This window comes from Trypanosoma grayi (assembly GCF_000691245.1).
Source record: "Trypanosoma grayi strain ANR4 Tgr_120_V1, whole genome shotgun sequence".
NCBI lineage: Eukaryota > Euglenozoa > Kinetoplastea > Trypanosomatida > Trypanosomatidae > Trypanosoma > Trypanosoma grayi.
The window spans coordinates 9870-30378 of record NW_008825739.1 but is presented as its reverse complement, the minus strand read 5'-3'; the positions used below and the strand labels follow the sequence as shown (position 1 = coordinate 30378).

General features: G+C 55.7%; 13 protein-coding genes across 13 annotated transcripts; all 13 read left to right on the top strand.

Moving 5' to 3' along the window:
* Window positions 1-496: 496 nt before the first annotated feature.
* DQ04_01201170 (surface protease GP63) lies at window positions 497-1123 on the top strand (the record flags this gene model as incomplete). The annotated part of the gene is made up of 1 exon (XM_009310380.1): window positions 497-1123. One exon carries the CDS (start codon window positions 497-499, stop codon window positions 1121-1123), a length of 627 nt encoding a protein of 208 aa, XP_009308655.1.
* Window positions 1124-1775: 652 nt separating this feature from the next.
* DQ04_01201160 (vacuolar type H+ ATPase subunit) lies at window positions 1776-2375 on the top strand (the record flags this gene model as incomplete). The annotated part of the gene is made up of 1 exon (XM_009310379.1): window positions 1776-2375. One exon carries the CDS (start codon window positions 1776-1778, stop codon window positions 2373-2375), a length of 600 nt encoding a protein of 199 aa, XP_009308654.1.
* A 352-nt stretch (window positions 2376-2727) lies between these two features.
* On the top strand, window positions 2728-2970 carry DQ04_01201150 (hypothetical protein; the record flags this gene model as incomplete). The annotated part of the gene is made up of 1 exon (XM_009310378.1): window positions 2728-2970. The coding sequence occupies one exon, from the start codon at window positions 2728-2730 to the stop codon at window positions 2968-2970; it is 243 nt and encodes an 80-aa protein (XP_009308653.1).
* Window positions 2971-3205: 235 nt separating this feature from the next.
* DQ04_01201140 (hypothetical protein) lies at window positions 3206-4057 on the top strand (the record flags this gene model as incomplete). The annotated part of the gene is made up of 1 exon (XM_009310377.1): window positions 3206-4057. The coding sequence occupies one exon, from the start codon at window positions 3206-3208 to the stop codon at window positions 4055-4057; it is 852 nt and encodes a 283-aa protein (XP_009308652.1).
* A 359-nt stretch (window positions 4058-4416) lies between these two features.
* DQ04_01201130 (putative glucose-regulated protein 78) lies at window positions 4417-6393 on the top strand (the record flags this gene model as incomplete). Its single annotated transcript, XM_009310376.1, has 1 exon — window positions 4417-6393. The coding sequence occupies one exon, from the start codon at window positions 4417-4419 to the stop codon at window positions 6391-6393; it is 1977 nt and encodes a 658-aa protein (XP_009308651.1).
* Window positions 6394-7413: 1020 nt separating this feature from the next.
* Window positions 7414-8301, top strand: DQ04_01201120 (hypothetical protein; the record flags this gene model as incomplete). Its single annotated transcript, XM_009310375.1, has 1 exon — window positions 7414-8301. The coding sequence occupies one exon, from the start codon at window positions 7414-7416 to the stop codon at window positions 8299-8301; it is 888 nt and encodes a 295-aa protein (XP_009308650.1).
* Window positions 8302-8389: 88 nt separating this feature from the next.
* On the top strand, window positions 8390-9187 carry DQ04_01201110 (hypothetical protein; the record flags this gene model as incomplete). The annotated part of the gene is made up of 1 exon (XM_009310374.1): window positions 8390-9187. One exon carries the CDS (start codon window positions 8390-8392, stop codon window positions 9185-9187), a length of 798 nt encoding a protein of 265 aa, XP_009308649.1.
* A 297-nt stretch (window positions 9188-9484) lies between these two features.
* On the top strand, window positions 9485-10222 carry DQ04_01201100 (hypothetical protein; the record flags this gene model as incomplete). The annotated part of the gene is made up of 1 exon (XM_009310373.1): window positions 9485-10222. One exon carries the CDS (start codon window positions 9485-9487, stop codon window positions 10220-10222), a length of 738 nt encoding a protein of 245 aa, XP_009308648.1.
* A 613-nt stretch (window positions 10223-10835) lies between these two features.
* DQ04_01201090 (hypothetical protein) lies at window positions 10836-11081 on the top strand (the record flags this gene model as incomplete). The annotated part of the gene is made up of 1 exon (XM_009310372.1): window positions 10836-11081. One exon carries the CDS (start codon window positions 10836-10838, stop codon window positions 11079-11081), a length of 246 nt encoding a protein of 81 aa, XP_009308647.1.
* A 723-nt stretch (window positions 11082-11804) lies between these two features.
* Window positions 11805-13451, top strand: DQ04_01201080 (putative p450 reductase; the record flags this gene model as incomplete). Its single annotated transcript, XM_009310371.1, has 1 exon — window positions 11805-13451. One exon carries the CDS (start codon window positions 11805-11807, stop codon window positions 13449-13451), a length of 1647 nt encoding a protein of 548 aa, XP_009308646.1.
* Window positions 13452-14419: 968 nt separating this feature from the next.
* DQ04_01201070 (calmodulin-like protein containing EF hand) lies at window positions 14420-15703 on the top strand (the record flags this gene model as incomplete). Its single annotated transcript, XM_009310370.1, has 1 exon — window positions 14420-15703. One exon carries the CDS (start codon window positions 14420-14422, stop codon window positions 15701-15703), a length of 1284 nt encoding a protein of 427 aa, XP_009308645.1.
* A 588-nt stretch (window positions 15704-16291) lies between these two features.
* On the top strand, window positions 16292-17785 carry DQ04_01201060 (RNA editing complex protein; the record flags this gene model as incomplete). The annotated part of the gene is made up of 1 exon (XM_009310369.1): window positions 16292-17785. One exon carries the CDS (start codon window positions 16292-16294, stop codon window positions 17783-17785), a length of 1494 nt encoding a protein of 497 aa, XP_009308644.1.
* A 707-nt stretch (window positions 17786-18492) lies between these two features.
* Window positions 18493-20481, top strand: DQ04_01201050 (hypothetical protein; the record flags this gene model as incomplete). The annotated part of the gene is made up of 1 exon (XM_009310368.1): window positions 18493-20481. One exon carries the CDS (start codon window positions 18493-18495, stop codon window positions 20479-20481), a length of 1989 nt encoding a protein of 662 aa, XP_009308643.1.
* Between the last annotated feature and the right edge of the window lie 28 nt (window positions 20482-20509).

Below are 20509 nucleotides of genomic sequence, written 5' to 3'. Positions count from 1 at the left end.
GCTTCATGGAAATGACTTCCTTTTTTTGGAATTGAGCGCTGAGTTTGTATGCAGGACTGTGGAGCAGTGAAGTTGTTGCTGCGTGGGTGACGGTGTCTGTTGTTTGTTAGTTTTCTGTCTGCCTGTTTTTGTTGCTTTCTTCCGTGTAGGTAAGGGAGAATGGTCCCTGCCCTGGCGGTGGGCTGATGTGTGCCCGTGCGTGTGTTGGTGTGGCGTTGTGGGCGGGTGGTGTGGTGCGGCGCAGTGCGCTGCTGTAAGTGAGCGGGGGCCCTCCGTGGCGTTTGGGGCCGGGCGGCCGGCGTGTCGCTGACAGCGGGGGACGTCGTGGTTGGTGGGATGCGCCGCCGTCTCCGTGGAGCTGTGCGTAATCCACACACACGGTCTCTTTGCACCGCCGTCCACTGTGCTCTCTCTGCCTTGTTTGTCTCCACTCGCTCTCTCCGTTGCGGCACAGCAAGCCAAGAAGCGAAGGCCACAAGCCAGCACCAATAATTATATGATGATGCGCTATCTGCTGCACGCCACCCTGCTGCTCTGGTGTGCCAGCGGGTGCCTCGCCGCCGAGTCGCGCCAATGCATGTTCGACGAGATAAGGAGGAAGGACGGCGCACAGCCGCTTGCAGTTGTGCGTGAGGTGCCGCACAAGGACCAGAGCGGATGGCAGGCGTACACCCTTTCCGGTGGGGAGAAGACTTGGGCGCCGATCCGCATCAATGTGTCCACGGAGGACATGAACAATCCGGCCAAGTACTGCACAAGAGTAGGAGATGTGCGTCCGGACTTCATGGGTGGTACGCTGGTTTGTGAATCCGAAAACATACTGACAGATGAGAAGAGAAAGCTCCTTGTGGAACAAACTATCCCCGCAGCGGTAAAACTTCACACCGATCGTCTCTCCGTAAAACCTGTGACGACCAGCGTTGTTGTGGAACCGTTGAAGGGAAGCGTGTGCTCCCACTTCACGGTCCCCAAGGGTCACGGCACCAGTGGTGTGTCTGGTGCCGACATGATTTGGTGCGTTTCTGTTTGTTGTTTTGGGCCACTCGTTCTGCTCAAAAATGGCTGTAGCCATGGCTGTAGTCATATGAAGTTTGTCTTCTGTAAAGGCTGTGGGAATTCATGATAGGTTGATGGGCGGGGTTTATCAGGCGGGGTTCTCAGCTGCACTCTTTCCCCGTGTGTGCAGATACGAATACTTGGATGCCGGCTTCTGTTCAGTTGACTATATATGATAAAGAAGACAGTCTGCCATTTTGTTTTGTGTCGAATGATTCAGTGATGGAGTTCTCACTTGAAATAGCCATATATATTGTACCAGTTAAGACAGAGCATGGATTTGGTGGATACTTCCACGCAATATGACGCTTTCCATCGAGGTTTAAACCTTTATTATTTTGTGTTCTTTATTTTTGACGTGAAGAGTAATGTGGGACTCCCACATCATTTTGTTTTTTCGTTGATTGGGGTTTTCGTAATGTCCTTGTTTTCTGGGAGGTAATTTGTGAGTTAGAGAGAGGGCTGGCGGGTGGTAGTTGTTTGGTGGTGGTGGTGGTGGTGGTGGTGTGTGGCGGCGCCGCGCCGGATCTGTTGTATCTTGTGGGTCATGCTTTGTTTTTCGTTGGAAAGGGGGTGCTTGCTGACCCAGAGTTTGTTGAAGTGTTCTTGGGGAGGCATTGTGAATCCCTCTTGGTGTGCCTGTGATGAGGTCAGTGGGTGCCTCTTCTTCATAGTCTTTCTGTAGGTTGTATTCTCGCTCTGCGATAAGGTTTAAGGCAATGAGTTTCTCTTTGTTACGTACGCTTTGCGTTGTTGTCAGCGTCTGCGCCCTTTCCGCTCTTGGTGTGCTTGCGGCAACCAAGCGCGAGGCGTGCTTGATGCGAATGTATCCGCAGAGTGCAGGTTTCTTTGGCGCGCTCGGTGCAACTGTTGCACTCGTTTTTGCAAATCTTGGATCTGCGTACGGCGCCGCCAAGGCTGGTGTTGGTGTGGCGCATCTGGGCCTGTCGGCACCGGAAAAGATTATGCGCGGCATCGTCCCAGTCGTCATGGCGGGCATCCTCGGTATATACGGTCTCATTGTGGCGGTCATCATCAACAACAACATCAAGACCGAGCCGTACACCTACTCGACCTTCGCGGGGAATATGCACCTCGGCGCGGGGCTGGCGGCGGGACTTGCCGCTTTGGCAGCAGGTCTCTCCATTGGCGTCGTTGGTGATACTGCAGTGCGGGCGTACGGCAAACAGGACCAGGTGTTTGTGGCGATGGTACTCATGCTGATTTTCTCAGAGGCCCTGGGCCTTTACGGTCTTATCATTGCGCTGCTGATGAACAACCAGGCTAATAGATATGGGGCTCTCTGCGGTGCCGAGTAATAACTAGCGGTGTGATTGTATTGGTTACGAAAAAAAGAGATCACACTTGCATAACTCATGCAACGATGTGGATGGTCCTTGTCTTACGGAAGTACTCGTGCCGCGTAGTGAAGCTGAATGATTCAGGAATGAACCGTGAATCGATCATTGTGATGGTCGCGGTTTGTCAAACAGAGCAATTGAGTGGAGTGATCCTATCTGTGCCGCTATTACCCTTTTTGTTTTATCCCTTGTTCCTGATAGCAAAACCCTTTTTATTGTTGGGAGTATAGCGTGTGTTGTAGGCCCGCAGGAACGAAAAAAAAAAATGAGTACCACCTGCGGCTTTAAAGGATGCTCAAACCAGACGTATATGGTGTTGCCGGCTTGTGAGTACTGTGGCAAGCGGATGTGCACATCACATCTCCTTCCAGAGGTGCATGGGTGTGGCGATGCTGCAAAGAATGCCTCGCAGCGTCAGGCAACTGCAGATGCAGCTGAAGTGCGACGTCAGCGGAAGCATATCGGTTCGGATGATGCAAAGGCGCGATTGGATCGCCGAAGAGAAGAGTTAGCTGCGCAGCGGCAAAAGAAAGGCCCAAAGAAGAAGCAGTGACTGGGCAATTAGTGGCAGGTGATGGTTTTCTTTTTGGTGAGAAGCTGTTGGGAGCACAACTGGTGTATGCGCCTCTCTGTGTGAGGTGCCTTTATTGATTCATTGCTGGTGTAGTGAGTTTCAGTGTGCCGTTCAGTGTACTCGCGCTCTTTCCTTTCATTCAGTTGTTCAGATATTCCGTTGCTTCTCCTCTTGTCTTCCATACGCCTTCTTCTGTTGTAGTGGGAGCAGCGCCATGGCTTTTGTTCCAGCCTCGCAAACCAGTGCTGCAGAGCGTGATGTTTTCATTAACCACGGTGGCGCCTACTGGCTCAACCCTGTGCCGGGTGGCACGTTCCGCTCCCGGAGCGCATGCACCTCCATGAAACCATCCGACACCATTGACCCCTTTGGCAATCCGAAGCGGCCCGACATGCCCGACTTGTTCGGCAAGTCGCGCTACAGCACCGCCAACAGAGGGCCGCATGGCATGCAGCAGGGCACAGGGGGAAAATACGCACACGGAGAGGGCGCCGCTGGAATTGCCGAAAGCGGAGACTACAGTGGCCGCAACGGGGCCATGGCCAGTGCGGCGCAAGGCGCAGGTGGCGCGGGGAATGCTAGTGGTGATAGCGGCAATATGCAGGGCGGCAGTGCTGCACATGCAGCCGTTGCAGATGGTGCAATGTATGCTACTGGGGGCAGCGGTGGTTCTAACGGTCAGTCTGCTTCCTATTCCCCAGCGCTCAACGACACACATGGTGACGCTGTCTCGGATTTTAACGGCAGCAAGGTACCGTATTCAGCGGAGGAACTTATCCGTGAGGGACTTCCGCTTGATACTGCGAACCCTGAGCGTCGCATTCTTCATCCAGGCAACCACACGGAGCGCATTCCCCCGACGGGTGGATCAGAGTACAATGGTACCGTCACTGAGCCGTGGGCGGCACCCAAGGCGGTGGACAACACGTACCTGCGCATGGCCCCACTATACGAGAGCACAACACACTACCAGCTGCGTACCGGACGCCACTACACGGAGGATGAGGCACCGCCGCACGGAATGACATTGCCATTAAAGAGTTCCCTCATCAAGCGGGAGTGGTAGTGTGGGGGGGGGGGGNGGGGGGGGGGGGGTTGTGATCACTTTACAGGGAATGAGACTCGTTCCTCTCTCCTCTAAGAGAATGGACAGCAACCAAAGAAGGAAAAAAAAAGCGATTATGCATTCCCTTTTTTGCACTATGTATTACAGAGCGATCATTGATCGTGTTATGTACGTCACCGGCGCGACGAACAAGAGTGTGCTCATCGTTTGTTCTTTTTGTTTTGTTTTTATCTTTTGTTTCAATGTGAATGGATTTTCCTATGAGTCTCCCTTTGTCTTTCTTCTCTTCACGTGTGGCACCCAGATATAAGGAAAAAAAAGCGTAAACGTACATTCACACAATCCAGCTGAGGTTAAGAATGGCGCGGCCGCTGGCGGCAGTGCTGTTAGTTCTCGCTACGGCGGTGGCGGTGGCGCTGGCCGCCCCGGACGGCACCGGGAAGGTGGAGGCTCCGTGCGTCGGCATCGATCTTGGCACGACGTACTCAGTTGTCGGCGTGTGGCAGAAGGGTGATGTTCATGTTATCCCGAACGAGATGGGCAACCGTATCACGCCGTCCGTGGTGGCATTCACTGAAACGGAGCGCCTCATCGGCGACGGCGCCAAGAACCAGCTGCCGCAGAACCCGCAAAACACCATCTACGCGATCAAGCGCCTTATTGGTCGGAAGTACAGCGATGCCACGGTGCAGAAGGACAAGAAGCTTCTGTCGTACGAGGTGATCTCTGACAAGGACGGAAAGCCGAAGGTGCAGGTGGAGGTTGGCGGCAAGAAGAAGCAGTTCACGCCGGAGGAGGTGAGCGCGATGGTGCTGCAGAAGATGAAGGAGATTGCGGAGACCTACCTTGGTGAGAAGGTGAAGAATGCCGTTGTGACGGTGCCCGCGTACTTCAACGACGCACAGCGGCAGTCGACCAAAGACGCTGGTACGATTGCGGGGTTGAATGTCGTGCGTATCATCAACGAGCCGACGGCCGCCGCCATCGCGTACGGGCTGAACAAGGCCGGCGAGAAGAACATTCTTGTGTTCGACCTCGGTGGTGGTACCTTCGATGTGTCGCTTCTGACAATTGACGAGGGCTTCTTTGAGGTTGTGGCAACGAACGGTGACACGCACCTTGGCGGTGAGGATTTCGACAACAACATGATGCGCTACTTCGTGGACATGCTGAAGAAGAAGAAGAACGTGGATGTGTCCAAGGACCAGAAGGCTCTGGCGCGGCTGCGCAAGTCGTGTGAAGCGGCGAAGCGGCAGTTGTCGTCGCACCCTGAGGCGCGCGTGGAGGTGGACAGCCTGACGGAGGGCTTCGACTTCAGCGAGAAGATCACGCGCGCGAAGTTCGAGGAGCTGAACATTGATCTCTTCAAGGGGACGCTGGTGCCTGTGCAGCGCGTGTTGGAGGATGCGAAGCTGAAGAAGAGCGACATTGACGAGATTGTGCTGGTTGGCGGCTCCACGCGTGTGCCGAAGGTGCAGCAGCTGATCCGCGACTTCTTCGGCGGCAAGGAGCCGAACCGCGGCATCAACCCCGACGAGGCGGTGGCGTACGGCGCCGCGGTTCAGGCGGCGGTGCTGACCGGCGAGAGCGAAGTGGGCGGTCGCGTGGTGCTGGTGGACGTCATCCCGCTGTCACTCGGCATCGAGACGGTGGGCGGCGTCATGACGAAGCTGATTGAGCGCAACACGCAGATCCCAACCAAGAAGAGCCAAGTCTTCTCCACGTACCAGGACAACCAGCCGGGCGTGCTGATTCAGGTCTTCGAGGGCGAGCGGCAGATGACAAAGGACAACCGCCTGCTTGGCAAGTTCGAGCTGTCCGGCATCCCGCCAGCGGCGCGCGGCGTGCCGCAGATTGAGGTGGCATTCGACGTGGACGAGAACAGCATCCTGCAGGTGAGCGCAGTGGACAAGTCGTCGGGCAAGAAGGAGGAGATCACCATCACGAACGACAAGGGCCGGTTGAGCGAGGAGGAGATCGAGCGCATGGTGCGTGAGGCCGCGGAGTTTGAGGATGAAGACCGCAAGCTGCGCGAGCGCGTTGACGCGCGCAACTCCCTGGAGAGCATCGCCTACTCGCTGCGCAACCAGGTGAACGATAAGGAGAAGCTTGGCAGCAAGCTGAGCGCGGACGACAAGAGCGCGGTGGAGGCCGCCGTGAAGGAGGCAATTCAATTCCTTGACGAGAACCCCAACGCGGAGAAGGAGGAGTACGACGAGGCGCGCGAGAAGCTGCAGAGCGTGACGAACCCCATCATCCAGAAGGCGTACCAGGCCGGTGGCGGCGACGGTGGCGCCGGTGCGGAAGAGCACCCGGAGCCGATGGACGATCTCTAGGGAGTGCACGTACACACACACATGCCTACCAGCATGGATGTGTTTTATCACGGTTTTTTCTATTGAAAAGAATATGAAAACAACAAAAACAAGGAAAATTATTGTATTTGACAAGGACTCACTCAAATGCTACTTTTTGCATTGTGCGCGCGACGTTTTCTCTTGCTTGTGCATCCCAAGCTGCTTCGGAATACTATGTCTTTGTTTCCTGCCTGATGTGATTCACCATGATCGCTTCGGTTTACACCTAGCGCAGAATGGCGTGGTTGTGGCAGCGTCGGGAATTTTAGAGAAACACGATACGAAATGAGTTGAGGAGTAGTCATAACTATTGATGTGCACGTATATTTTGTTTTGTTAAGTTATGCCTGTCCGTTGTCATGTTGGGACAGAGATGGGCTGCCTGACTACAGAAGCTGTTCGTTATGATTCATCCTTCCTTTTTTTTTCTTTTGCGGTTGCTTCTTGTTCTTGTTCTCTTTGGTTTCTTAGGTCCAGTAGCGACGAGGAAAAGTCGTAAAGAGGGAGATGGAGAGTGAGTACCAGTGATGTTGTTAACCTTAGCCTGCTGTGGTACGGATGGCGTGCACGGTTTCTGGTGTTACGTTTCTGCATGTCGGTCTCATGCGAATTTCCAAGTGGCCTTGCTGCGGTGGTGGCGACAGGGAGTGGCAGCTTCACGACGGCCAGCTGCTTGATTGGGGGCGGCCGCGGAGCTGAGGAGAATCTGGAGGAGGGGAACTGTGCAATGATTCCCTCGGTCTTGTGTGGTAAGAGGTGGTTTTGTTTCGCCTTTTTTTTTTGGGGGGGGGGGGGGGGGGGCGCGTGTGCNGGGGGGGGGGTTGGCCGTGCTGCATTCACTTCTCTGAGTCGAGGGGGTGATGTACTGCGCTTTACTGGGTGGTGAGTGGTGGCTATCTCTGTGCTCTCTCCGCAACTCACCAGTAGTCTTGTTTTTTTTTCTTTGTTCTTTCTGCGGTACACTCACGCTTTGGGGGCTGCACTGCGTAGTGGCTGGCAATGTCGGCGCCGTCCGTTGTGAAACCGTCGAGTAAGTTTCGTGTGGTACTGCGCCAGGAGGACACGCCTGCGACGAATACCGGTTCTAGAGTTGTGAGTGCTGAGAGGTCGCCGTGTGTCGCGCAGGGACCGCCTCCTCTGGCCGCGAATTCAACGCGTGGAGTGGTAGAGGACGCGCATGGGAGTGGTGCTGCTGTGCCGCGGCGGTACGGCGGTGCCATTGTTAGAGTGAGTGAGTTGCAGAAAGTTGGTGGTGTTCTGCCGTTTACTGCGACGCATACTGAAGGGCGGCCTGGTCGTGCGTCTAAAGGGAAAACGGGCACCCTTCCAGCTGTATCATGGCAGGCGCTTGGGATCAGTAGCAACAGCACTGCAGAGATGCACCCGCCACTCAGTAGTGCTTCTGCAAGAGGCAGAGGAGGGGGAGGAGGACGCGCATATGGCCGTGCAACGAGAGGGCATCNGATCCCCCCGCCACTCAGTAGTGCTTCTGCAAGAGGCAGAGGAGGGGGAGGAGGACGCGCATATGGCCGTGCAACGAGAGGGCATCCGGCTCCCCAGCGTGCGGGCGAGGCTACCAACAGACGCACGATCAGTGGGAGTCGTACTGGTAACCGGCGCACTAAGGGCAGGGGGCGTGTTGGAAGTAGGCGCACTACCGGCACGAGGAGAGGGGCACGCCGTGGAGAGGCGGCAATGGATAGCTTTCAGTTGCGGTCAGACGGACAGCCATACGCACACAGTTGGTCCACCGTGAAGGGCCGCCGTCGGCTGCATTACAACGGCAAGACATTCACAGGTAAAACCGCTCACTCTNTACGCACACAGTTGGTCCACCGTGAAGGGCCGCCGTCGGCTGCATTACAACGGCAAGACATTCACAGGTAAAACCGCTCACGTGATCTGGGGAAAAATAAAGGATGTACTATCATCGCTTTCTTCTTCAGCTCCGCTTCCTTCCGTTGCTACGGAAACGATGGGAAGAAGAGGTGTGGCAAGCCGAAAGCGTGCCCGTGCAGAAGTTGAGTCAGGGCCTTCTGCGGTAACGTCAACAACGGTGAGCCGCTCAGCACCACCGTCACTGCCAGCCCCTGTCGGATTCAAGTTGCTGTTGGATGATGAAGAGTCTTTGCCTGAGAAGGGTCCTACTGCCGGTGTCGTAGTTCTTTCCGACAGTGAGAACGATGATGCGACAACCAGTTCAACGTCCTCTACACTCTCGAGCTGGCCTTCGCTACGCGCAGGTAGCAGCGAACTAACAACAAGCGAGAGCAGTTTATGTTCCGAGGATGAAGACGACAGCAAAAGCAGCAGCCATTGGAGGGAGTCACCGTTGAAAAAACGTCGCCGTTGTCCTTCCGTGCCGAAGGAAAAACAACCAGAAGTAGTGGAGCGCGATGGGTGGTTGTACCCTGCGGAGTTACTGCCCCTTTTATGCGAGCCGGATCAGGGTGGTGCATCGCCATCTCTCAAGGGGTGTGCAACGGCAACGGTGAGTGCTGGCAGCACTGTTGACAACAACGTGGAATCATGTTTCCACACCGTGGCAGAAGAGGATAGAAGGGCACGTGGTATCACTATACTTGGCCAGAGTGTCAGTGGAATGGCATCACCACCTACTACTTCTTCACGAAGTGCCGTGGCACCTCCTCACATTGCGGCGTATTCACAGCGGTACGAGGAAATGGATGCTCTTGCTGATTTACCTGGCACAGACGCGGAGGGTTTGTTTGTGGTGGGTGATGAAATTGGTGGTATGCGTTTTGCACCGTAACTCTGGCTCTCTCTCTCTCTCTCTCTGTGTGTGTGTGTGTGTATAATTGTGGAATGTGTGTGCTTCTGGGCGCGTCGTTTCAGTCTTTTTCTATCAATCCTTCCCGTTCTTTTAATGTGGTGGAGGATTTAAAGTAGATCCAGAGATCCAGAAATCGAGAAAAGGAGGGAGTCGGGGGGCAAGGACTACTGCACGGGCGTGCGGTTCTGTGTTCACCGCTTTGTTGCCATCGCACCACTCTTTTGCCTATACCTTCCACTGCTGCTGCTGCTGCTGTTGTTGTAGGGCCACACACTTATGGCAATACTGAAGACCAGCCAGCACTCTGTGCGCCTCCTCATTCGCCACCTCCCGCACGACATCACCGCAGAGGCTTTGATGGATGTTGTACGCGATCGGTGCGGAGCTACCGTGGTTGACGGCATCGTGGACGTCTCGGTTCTTCGTGGATATCCGCCTCATGATAGGTGCCCACTTGTTCCAGCCACGGCGGTCGTTGCGGTGCAGTCTGTGCAGCACGGCAGTGATACCGCAACAAGCGAACAAGTCATTCAGGCGGTGATGGGCATTTTCGACGGTCATGCCGTCTTCAGTGAGGGTGATGATGATGCGGCTGCTGCAAAAGTTTCTTCAGTGGAGCGGTCACCGGTGTATCTTAGCTCCACCAACGTCAAACGCGGCAGTGCGGCGTGGGGGTGTCGCCCCGGCACCATCGAGGATGACGAGGACTACAAACGCTTCTGCGCAGGACTCGACCATATCGACGCATCGCCGCCGCAGGCGAGGGACACCGCGGAGGTGGAGACGGAGCCCGCTCCGGTGTCTCTCCTCGTGCGGCAGCTTCTCAACAGATGGGATGAGCGGAGGAAGAAGAAGGAAAAAACGAAGGATGCCAAGAAAACAGAGCGGAAGGTGCTGCTTAAACGGAGAGAGGGCGCTGCTAAGGGGGGTACAGCCCCGGCAGAAGAGCGNTACGAAGGTCAAGCAGAGGACGGTGCACAAGACACGAAGGCACAAAGCAGAGAAAGATGGTGAGGGGGTTGGGTCAGTTGGTGCAAAAGGTAAGGCCGGGGCGGAAGTGAAAGCGAAGAAGTCGCACCACAAGTCAAGGCGGGAACTCAAGGTGGAGCGGTGGCAGAAGAACCGTGTGGAGGGGTTGAAGGCGCACGACGAAGCCGAACACAGGGCGGAGACGACGACTGAAAATGCTCCTCGCAGGCCGAAAGGGCCCTCTCAGGCCGATGGTGAAGTGTGTGGGGAGGCGGGCAACCGGAGCGCGGCGGAAAAGCAGAAGAGGAGGTATCAGCAGCAGCAGCGGCGGCAGCGTGCGCGTGAGCGAAGATCCCAGAAAGAAGACCAGAAGGAGGAGCAGGAACAAAAGCGACATGAGGACGAGGGCGATCCGCGAGAGGAGCAGAAGCAGTTGTGGAAGCAAAGGCAAAAGCAAAAGCAGAAGGTTAGGCGTGAAAAGAAGCGGAGCGGAGTCGAGGTTCGGCANAGTTGTGGAAGCAAAGGCAAAAGCAAAAGCAGAAGGTTAGGCGTGAAAAGAAGCGGAGCGGAGTCGAGGTTCGGCAGGCCGTTGCGGTGACAACAGCAACGGATACGGCTGCTGACGGAGGCAATAACACTTCCGCCCGAGGGAGAATCCATGTCGATCCGTGCGACGAAGGGAAGCCGCTTCCAGCGTCAGACCATGCCACAACTAGAGCTGATGGAGGCCAACAGCAAGGGGAGGGACGCCACCGCGAGCGGATGGACCACAAGAAGCGGGGCTTTAGCGGAAGGAACCAGCCACGTCCTGTACGCATCCTTGCGAGGCCGCATGACGCTGTCCCCGTCGCCACTAATGCTCCCGACGGCACGCAATGAAGTGAAACGAAACGGTGAGTTGTGAAACATTTTTGTGTTATATGTTTGTGAGAGAAGGTGCATTGAGTTTAGTGGTGAGCATCTGTCTTGCTTCCCCTTGCTTTTTTTTTTGAGTTGTATCTCCCCGCCTTTTTCAATCAAAGTGTATTTCACACGACGTCATCATCTCACCGAGGAACCACACTCAACAAAACACTCCGCAACATGCCGCTGTCAACTGCAGCTTTGCTGCTGCAGCGACGGCGTTGGCAACTGCTTCCACGGAGCCATCTTTTTTTTTTTCCCCCTCTTTTAATCAATGAAACAATTTTTTTTTAATTTCGTTGTACCCGAGTCAAGCAATATCAACTAGATCTCTATTACGTAAGTCAATACCTCTTTTTTTTTCGTGTGTCGTAAAATCCTTTGTGCTTGGCGCAATCCAACATGCTGCTGTACCTTCTGTTCACCGTCAGCATCGCTGTTGGCGTGGCGTGGCTCATGGGCCTCTTCGGCGGCGGTGGCCACTCAAACGTGGCACCGCAGACGAGGAGTGCCGGGCCCTCAGCAGCAGCAGCAGCAGCGTCGCAGGACCGGAAGGAGGTAAGCGTTCTCTTCGCCTCCCAGACAGGAACTGCAGAGATGTTCGCCAAGACGCTCGTGCGTGAAGGTACACGTCTGGGTGTACCCGTCAAGATATACGACGTGGAGAACTACGAGCCGCACAATCTCGAGTACGAGCGGCTCGTTATTCTTGTCTGCGCGACGTATGGCGNTGGAGAACTACGAGCCGCACAATCTCGAGTACGAGCGGCTCGTTATTCTTGTCTGCGCGACGTATGGCGAGGGTGAGCCGACGGACTCCATGAAGACGTTCCACGACTGGCTCGTGGATGACATGCGCTCGCCAGGCGAGGAACTGCGGGAGGTGAAGTACACCGTCTTCGGGCTCGGGGACCGGCAGTACCGCTACTTCTGCGAGGAGAGCGTTGTGGTGGACCGCCGCATGGCGGAGTTGGGGGCGCAGCGCATCTACGGCCTTGGCTGCGGCGACGCCGGGCAGAACATTGAAGAGGAGTTCGACGAGTGGCACCGCGATTTGTGGCCGGCTGTGGGCCGCGTGCTTGGCATTGAGCTGCGGCAGCACACGGAGGAGCCGGTGGAACCGGAGTGCCGACTTAAGGTGTGGGACGCCGCGGAGGAGGCGCCACTCCCGTTCCCGAAGCTTGCGTCGGTGCTGGAGCCGACGCAGCGGCTGCCCGCGTGGGTGCCGGTCACGGCGAACACGGAGCTGCTGCGCAACAGCGTTGGGCGCGGCACACGCTGCATTGAGTTCGGCCTCGAGGGCACGATCATCTCGTACCAGGGTGGCGATCACCTTGGTGTCCTCCCGCGCAACACCGATGCGATGGTGGAGGCCTATTTACAGGTGCTGGGAATAAGCAACGAGGAGGCCTGTCACGTCTTTTCGTTGCAAGATAAGAAGACAGGAAAAAATGTTTTCCCAGCACGTGTGACGGTACGGACGGCGCTCACGTGGTACATTGACCTTGCTGGGCCACCGAAGAAATCGACTTTGCGCGCCTTTGCCCACTGCTGCACTGACCCCATGGAGAAGGAGGCACTTCTGAAGCTCCTGCGCGTGGAGCCTGAGGCAGTGAAGGAGTTTACAAAACTTGCAGCAAAGTTACGTAACATGCATGGATTCCTTCGGAAGTTTAAATCCGCGTCAGTTCCACCAGAATTTTTCCTTGAAATGATGCCGCGCATCGCCCCACGTTACTTCTCTATCTCATCCGATCTGCTCTCCCACCCGAAGCAGTTGAATATCACGGTGGCTCTTGTGGAAGGTGGCCTCTGCACGGGTATGCTGCAGAGCGCGCAGGTCGGCCAGAAGATTCCTGTATTTGTGCGTAAATCAAAGTTTCACCTCCCGCTCCGCGCAAAGGAGCGTCCGATCGTGATGATTGGGCCCGGCACTGGTGTAGCGCCTCTCATCGGCTTTCTGCACCGCCGCAATGTGTGGAAGGCGAAGGGCAATGATCTGGGGAAAGCGATACTCTTCTTTGGCTGCAGGAAGAAGGAGGAGGATCACATCTACGCTGATTTCATGACGGAGTGCGTGGAGAAGGGCACGCTAACGGTGCTTGACGTTGCCTACAGCCGCGAGCAGGCCGAGAAGGTCTACGTGCAGCACCGTGTCAAGGCACGTGCGCGTGAGGTGTGGGAAATCCTCCGTGACGGTGGGAACCTGTACCTCTGCGGCGATGCCAAGCACATGGCGAAGGACGTGGAGAAGGCTCTGTTGGAGGCGCTTCAGCAAGAGGGGTCTATGAGCGAGCAAGAGGCGACCGCGTACCTTACAAAGCTCGACAAGGAGGAGCGCTACTTGAAGGATGTCTGGTCCGCATCATAGCACCAGCATAGAAGAGAAGAACAAGACAAAAAAAACGTTTGTATGTATGTGTGTGTGTGTGTGCCTGTGTGTTTCTGCATCCCAAGGGCGTGTAGCTGTGCAGGGTGTTTTGTGAGGCAGGCAGCACCGGAATCGAGGAAATATAGCCTTTCTCCGCGCAATTAAAATTGTGCAAAACGAGAAAGAGAGAGAGTGGGAGGGGGGAGAACAAACAAACAACAAAAAGGAAAAAAAAATGGTGTAATTAACGTCCCCGACGTAAATGTGAAGAGGAGAAGCGTTGCACCACTAGAATTCCATGTGTGTCTCTGTCGGTGTGTGTGTGTGTGTGTGTGTGTGTGGCGGCAGGGGAGGGGAGCAGGCGAGGCGCCCACACGTGGGAAGTGTCCAACCGCTAGGCGCACAATCCACACAGGCAGAGACACACACACACACATATACCCGAGCGGCCGCACGGCATGCTTGCCGCGGAGGTGCGAGGGGGACAAGCCTTCACATTTATGCATGAGAAAAAAAAACCAAACGACATGCTCGCTGCTGCGTTGTTGGTGATATTTTTCACGTGCCTACAAACAAAAGGAGGGTCGCACTGATGGCGCCGCTCTTGCCGCTTCCTCCCAGAGTCATTTCTCTCTTTTTCTCTTCTCCCCGCACAGACATCTTGCACTCTCAGGACTCTACAATCATAGAAGAAAAGAAAGGGGACCAGAAACAAAAAAAAGGCAATACTTGTGGGACTAAGGCGACAAAACAGCAGCTCTCTGCATATCTCGATTCTCGTGTGTGGTGCGCGGCAGTTTCTCTTGGCTCGCCCTTTTCTCTCTCTCTATCTCTCATCCCCCATCCCTTTCTTTCCTCCTCTGTGCGTGTTTTTAAATCCGTTTTTTCCCTTCCTGCCGCGCGTGCATTACTTTTGTGGTCGGACGAAACGCAGCAGCAGCAGCAGCGGCTAGGCCCTCCGTCAAAGCATGGTCTTCGTCCTGTTGGCGTGCACCGACATCCGTGGAGAGAAGATCAACGTGGAGCTCCCCCTCGATGAGCGGCCTACCTCCATTGGGGAGTTACAGCGCACGCTCGAGCAGGTGCTACAAGGTGAGGAAAGCGCCATGAAGCAGGTGGCGGCAGAGAAGGCAACGCGCCCTTCCGAGCCTTTCACTGTAAGCCGCCTGCAGCGGTACGAGGAGGACACTCAGTCGTGGTCGGATCTACGCGACACGCACAGCTTGTGTGCGTACGATCAGTTGTACGTGTTTCGCAAAAACCCCACAAGGGCGGATATATCGGCACAGCGCGAGGTTCCAGCGCCGCGCAGAAGCCCGTACTTCCGGGCTCCAAATGCTGCTGCTGAGGCGGCAGCCGACACGGAGTCTCAACGCGGCATTAGGAGGCGCTCTATGGGAAACAATGACTCGCAGTCGCCACCGATCATGATTAGGCAGATGCCTTCTTCAGCAGCTGAAGGAGGACTGCGTGGTGGCGAGAGCGGCACTAGCAGGGGCAACGCTGCCACCACCTCACCGGAGCGACGCATAGAGAGGCACGGCGAACTGCCGAGTGGCGGCGCGCTTGTGCCAACAGTAGAGCGTGCGCACAGCGCTGTGGCTGGAAGCAGGGAGCGGGTCGTGCAGGAGCAGGTGGACGCTGTCTTCGGCATCGGTGACCAGACGCAGAGGGGATATTTGACGGTGCGAGATTTTCAGAGCATCTTTCATGCCTCCCAGATTCGCTTCCCTCCAGATGTCGTGGAGGATATACACCGCTTCTTCGCCAAGGATAAACGCGGGGAGCCGATCATGTCTTTTCAGGACTTTCACGCCTACGCACGGGACTTTGTGCAGACGATTAGCGTTGCCTACTCGCGGCTGAACAACCACGAGCGGCAGAGAGTTGTGGAGCAGGAGTGGCGTGCCACCACCACCGCCGTGGATGAGCTCCACGCGCAGAAGAAAGCGCTGGAGGAACGCCTAGGCGCGGTGCAGAGGCAGCTGATGCGAGAGCAGGAGAAGAAGGCCTGTTTGCAGAATGAAGCAGATGAGTTGCGGCGCGCTGCTGATCCCGAGCAGCGAGAGGAGGAGCAGAAGTTGCTCGACAAGGAGGTCAGTGTATTCCGATACAGACAGAAGCTACGCCAGGAGGAGGTGGACTATGAGCGGCTCGCGGCGGAGTTGCTGTTGCGGCGACGGGCGCCCAGTGCGGCGGTGGGACACTCACCCACACAAAATACAAGTGATCGGTATGGACCGCGTGGCTGATCCACAACAGCAACAGTATCGGTAGCAAACAGCAACAGCGAGCTGGCACATGTGCAGAGGAGAGGGGGGCTGTAAGGGTATCTGCGCATGAAGGGAAAGCTGACAAGGAATATTGATCCCAGGAGGAGGAGGAGAAAGGAATATTTTATAAGGGAGCAAACCGAATGCATGCGTGGATGAGGTGCTCCGTTCACTGTGTGTGTGTGTGGCGTTGTTCTGTATCGTTCTACTCTCTTGGTTGCATTTACTTTGTGTTCGGTGATCACTTCCGGTGTGGTGATTCTGTTGAAAACGTGTCAATAGGATGCCACGCGCACTCCATGCGCGTCTCCGGTGCGTGAGAAAGGAAAAAAAAAGATGTTTTCTGTTGTTGTTTTTTTCTGCGTGTGTGCTCTTCGTTATTGCTGTGGGGCCTGGAAGGGGAAGAAACAGCAACAGCTGAGCGACGCTGTGAAAGAAGGAGTGAAGAAGAGTGTGTGGGATCAGTTCAGCAGGAATACAACAGACGCACGAGGCGCCGTTCATGTTTTCTTAAATGCATGCGTAGGCATCTCTTGTCTCTTATATTTACAGAGCCGGTTTTCGCGGATGCTGTGGCTCACACGTGTGGTGCGGCAGAGAGTCGCTCAAGTGGCCGAAGCACAGTTGAAGAAGACATGCAGCAACAGCAGTGGCGGCTGGGCCACACACGGAGACATGGACCGCAATGGAATTCCCGTCCCGCAATTCGCCGCACGCGACTTTGATGAGTTCTTTTTTTCCTCGTCCGACGCCAAAGAGTGTCGGCTGTGCGGTGGTGTGACGATGCGCGGGTCGGCACATGCCGGGTTGCCGCTGCATCAGACATTGGAGACAATCATGTGGCTGCTTTTGCAGAGAGCGAAGAAACATGCCAGCGGCGCAGTGGGCGTCTCACCGGAGGCAGCGCGCAGTTTCTTTCTTGACGAACTCCGGCGATCTGAGCAAGCGCTGCGTGGTGGGGGCTGTTCTTGCAGTGAAGACAGTAGCAGGAGGCGTAGCTTTACCTCCCATCCTGAAGTCTCGGATGAATGTGATAAAGTTCTGTCGGATCAGCATGGCGTCAGTACGAAGATTCCCTGCAGTGTGGCGACAGAGTCATTCTGGGGCCATGTTGTTGGCCTCCGGGCATCGCGGCTGCGCGACAAGCTGCACGTATTAACGCAGCTCGGGGTCTTGGGCCTGGCAGCGCCGCGTGGGGGTGGGGCAGATTCCCACGGCTTCCAGCGTGACGCCGGCTTCCAGCGGTTGGAGTGCATTGGCGACCACAACTGGGGCCACACCATCTGCCACCGGCTGCTGCTGCTCTTCCCAGAGGTTGACTGGCGCACGCCGCCGAACATCTCAGCCATCGACGCCTTCCGCACAGTGCTGGAGAGCAACCAGCACCTGGATGCCGTCTACACCGCGCTCCGCCTCGATGACATTGTGAGGAGCACAGAGGCGAAGGCGGCGAGGTCCACAAAGTTCAAGGCGGACGTGGTCGAGGCGATTGCGGGGGAGCTTCACGTCGCGCTGTGGTCGCTGCAGCCGTATGACACGGACGGCATCACCGCACGCCCATCCATCCACGGTATCCCATTCACACCACCGCTGGCATCCATTGTGCAAAATTGCCTGCATGAGCTGTACGATCTAGTTGTTCTTTGTTTCATCGCAAAGTACAATGCGCCGCTAGTTCGGGCTGTTGTTGAACTGTCTCGTCGCGATCAATACATGATGGATTCATCATCATCGTTTTACGCATTGCGACGGACGCGACGACGGCGGTTCAGCAACGGCAGCACGCGATGGACGCTCCCATCTTCTCCTCCGCTTGACGGTGGGCCACAGCAGCGGCAATACAGGCCCGTTGACGCAGGTATGCATACGTCACCGCCGTGGACTGCAGTCTCCTATGCGGCACTCCTCGATTCTGAGGAAGGCAGTTCGACGGCAGTGGATTCGAAGCTGCATGAGGCGAAGATGCGAGCAGTGGGTGCTGCTGCTTGCCAGACTACGCGAGTGGCCGTGTGGGAGTTGACGGAGCGGTGTGGTTTTTTAAGACAGTCCTCCCGTCTGTGAGTGGATGGGTGACTGGACGAACAAGGTGTAGCGGCGACTGCGTGTTCTCTCTCTCTCCCCCCCCCCTCCCCACACCTTTTTTTTGTGTGTCTTTCATCCTTTGGCGTCATTAGTCTTTGTTTCTTTCTCTTCTTTCTTACATCCTTGTCTCTCTTTCTCTCCGCCCCTAGAAGGTACGGTCACGAACGGCTGCGGCTTGCAACACGGCCACGCATGCACGCCAAAGGCGAATAAGAGGAGACAAAGCTGGAAAAGCCTTGCGTGTGCGTCCAATGTGTCTTCAAATATGTGCATGCTTCACACTCAGTCATTCGATATCTCTCTCTCTCTCTCTTTTTATTTGTTTTCCCCTTTGGCTTTCTTCTTCTTGTTCGACGTTGTAGCGCGGCAGAGCTTAGTCTTACTCGACCAAGGCCCTATCACGTCTGCAGCCGTACGAAGGCGGAGGGGAATATATAAAAAGAAAAAGGGAAGTACACAACGGAGGCTGTCTCTTCACTCTGTTTCGCTGTTTTGAACTCTATAAATAAACAGGTTAGTGTAACAAGGGGATCATTCTACGGTTGGTGGTGTTTCATTTCCCCCTCCCCCCCTCCCTATTCCTCCCTGTTCCGCAGCTGTTCGTTTTGTGTGCGCGTGTGGGGCACGTGCTGTGATATCTGGTGCTTCCGGCATTCGGCTGCTGCACGTCCCTCACAATTGCACTCATGCCAACCGAAATGCCGGTTGATACGAGGGTAAACAGGGCGCCCACGCAGCACGACTCTCTAAGCCGAAAAGATTGGACGGGGCTGCGGATCAATGGGGCGGCGCCGCCGCGGCATGTGTACGTCACAGACTCCACGAAGGTCGTGTCCCCGTTGATGGACAAAGTGAGAGGCTCCCCAACGCCAGGAGGCGCGGTCCTGAATCGTCCATTTCCGTACATTGAGACAAATGGCGGCATCCGCAGCATAGCGCCAGAACGGGGGGAAAGCCAGGAGGGCAATGCACGGAATATGCTGTTGCTGCGACGGGGGTGCCCATCGTCACTGGTGGGGCAGGAAGCACGAAAGCCCTTGGTGCGCTTGGGGGAGCCTGTGCAGGAAGTATCGGCCAAAGGGCTTCTTCCCAAAATCCAAAAGAAAACAGAGAATATGGACAATGGAAACGCTCTGAGTCAAATCAAGAAGAGTTCGATTTCGTTCAGTCATCCTCGTAATGAGTTAATGTACAATCTTTACACGCTTGAGATGGAGTCTCGGGTAGGTATATGGCAGGAGCACACAGTGGAGATGTACCACCTCATGGATGAAAAGCTTGCGAGGTGGAACCTTGTTAGGGACTATGTAAGCAGCCCAGCACTTAGGTTTGACACAGTTTCGCATACGATTGAGGTCCTCTTCGATAATCTCATCGGTACGGACCTCAATGTCTTGTTCAGTGGCTACGAGGCGCTCAGCGCTGTGATCACCTTACCCAAATCGGGCACGAAGACTTTGAGCTCACTCTATGTGATGCGTCCGTGGCGGTGGCACTTTTTTCGGGGCTCCGCTAAAAACCGCAGCAGTGGTGCTGGGTGCAGCAACTCGGTGAAGGTGACGCCAGATTCTTTAGATCGGAAGGAGGTCAGGCGTGTGGAACTGGCTGCTCGCATGTACATGCTGGAGTGCATTGCTCTGCATGTGAGGTATGCAGTATTGGAGGAGATTCTCTTTTCGGATGTACCGCTGGTAAGTAGTAGTGTGATCGCGTCGAAAAGAAGCCATACCATCAGCATTGAAGACAAAAGTGAAAACACTACTCGGTGGGAAATGCTGCTGGGTGGGTTACGCGCCGCCGTGGTTGCACCGCAGCACCGCTGGACGGACCCCTTCGTGAGCGCGCGGACCGATATGGTGCCCGATCCCTCTGGCCAGTCGAACCTCTTACGCGCGCAGCATACCATGCCGTTGACAAGGGTGCGCCGGCAGAGAAGCATACCTTTTGTCAGATTGTCCCACGGTGTCTCTAACAGTAGTTCCAGCAGCGCCTCGAGACACTCCCCACTTCCAGTGCAATTCGTCTCCGAAGACGAACTGACGGTCTCCTTCAGCGGTGATGATGCGGAATTCGACGATAGTTTTCGCGGCGATGCGTCATTGCTCTACAGATCTTTCGTCGATGTTGGCGAGGTATCTGTCAGCAACGTCGTGTTTGGTGTTGGTATGAATAGCCCGATTAGCAAGTTAATCTCGAGCAAAAATATAGTGGATTGTTTGAGGGCAAGACACTCTGCAGTGTTGAGTGTGCCTCCTCTCCGCTCCACGTACGCGCTTTGCACAACGCTCCGCAGTAAGTGCATTGTCCTTACTGTACGGCTGGAACACGAAGAACGTAGAAGTATCCTCTGGATGGAGGCGGCGTGTCTTGCCCAAATAGTCCGAAGCGTGGGGTGTAGCACGCCGTGGATCGAAGATCTGAGCGGGCGCGTCATGTTTTCTGAGGGCAGTGGTGTGTTGAAAGACGTGCCGAGCACCGTGCGTATGCGGAACTTGCTGGCACAGGCGGTGGAGGAGAAGTGTATTGTCGCCCGCCGCTGCGAGGAGGAGATGCTGCGGCTGCGCCTCTACTTGAACTACCTCGGGATGCGGGTGGTGATGGAGGAGGACGCGGCGGAATTTCTGCAGTTTGCCCGAGAAGAGCGTGACGCGTTTGTTTCTCCGGGCCTGTCGTAGTGGTTGTGTCTCCCTGATGCTTCTGCGT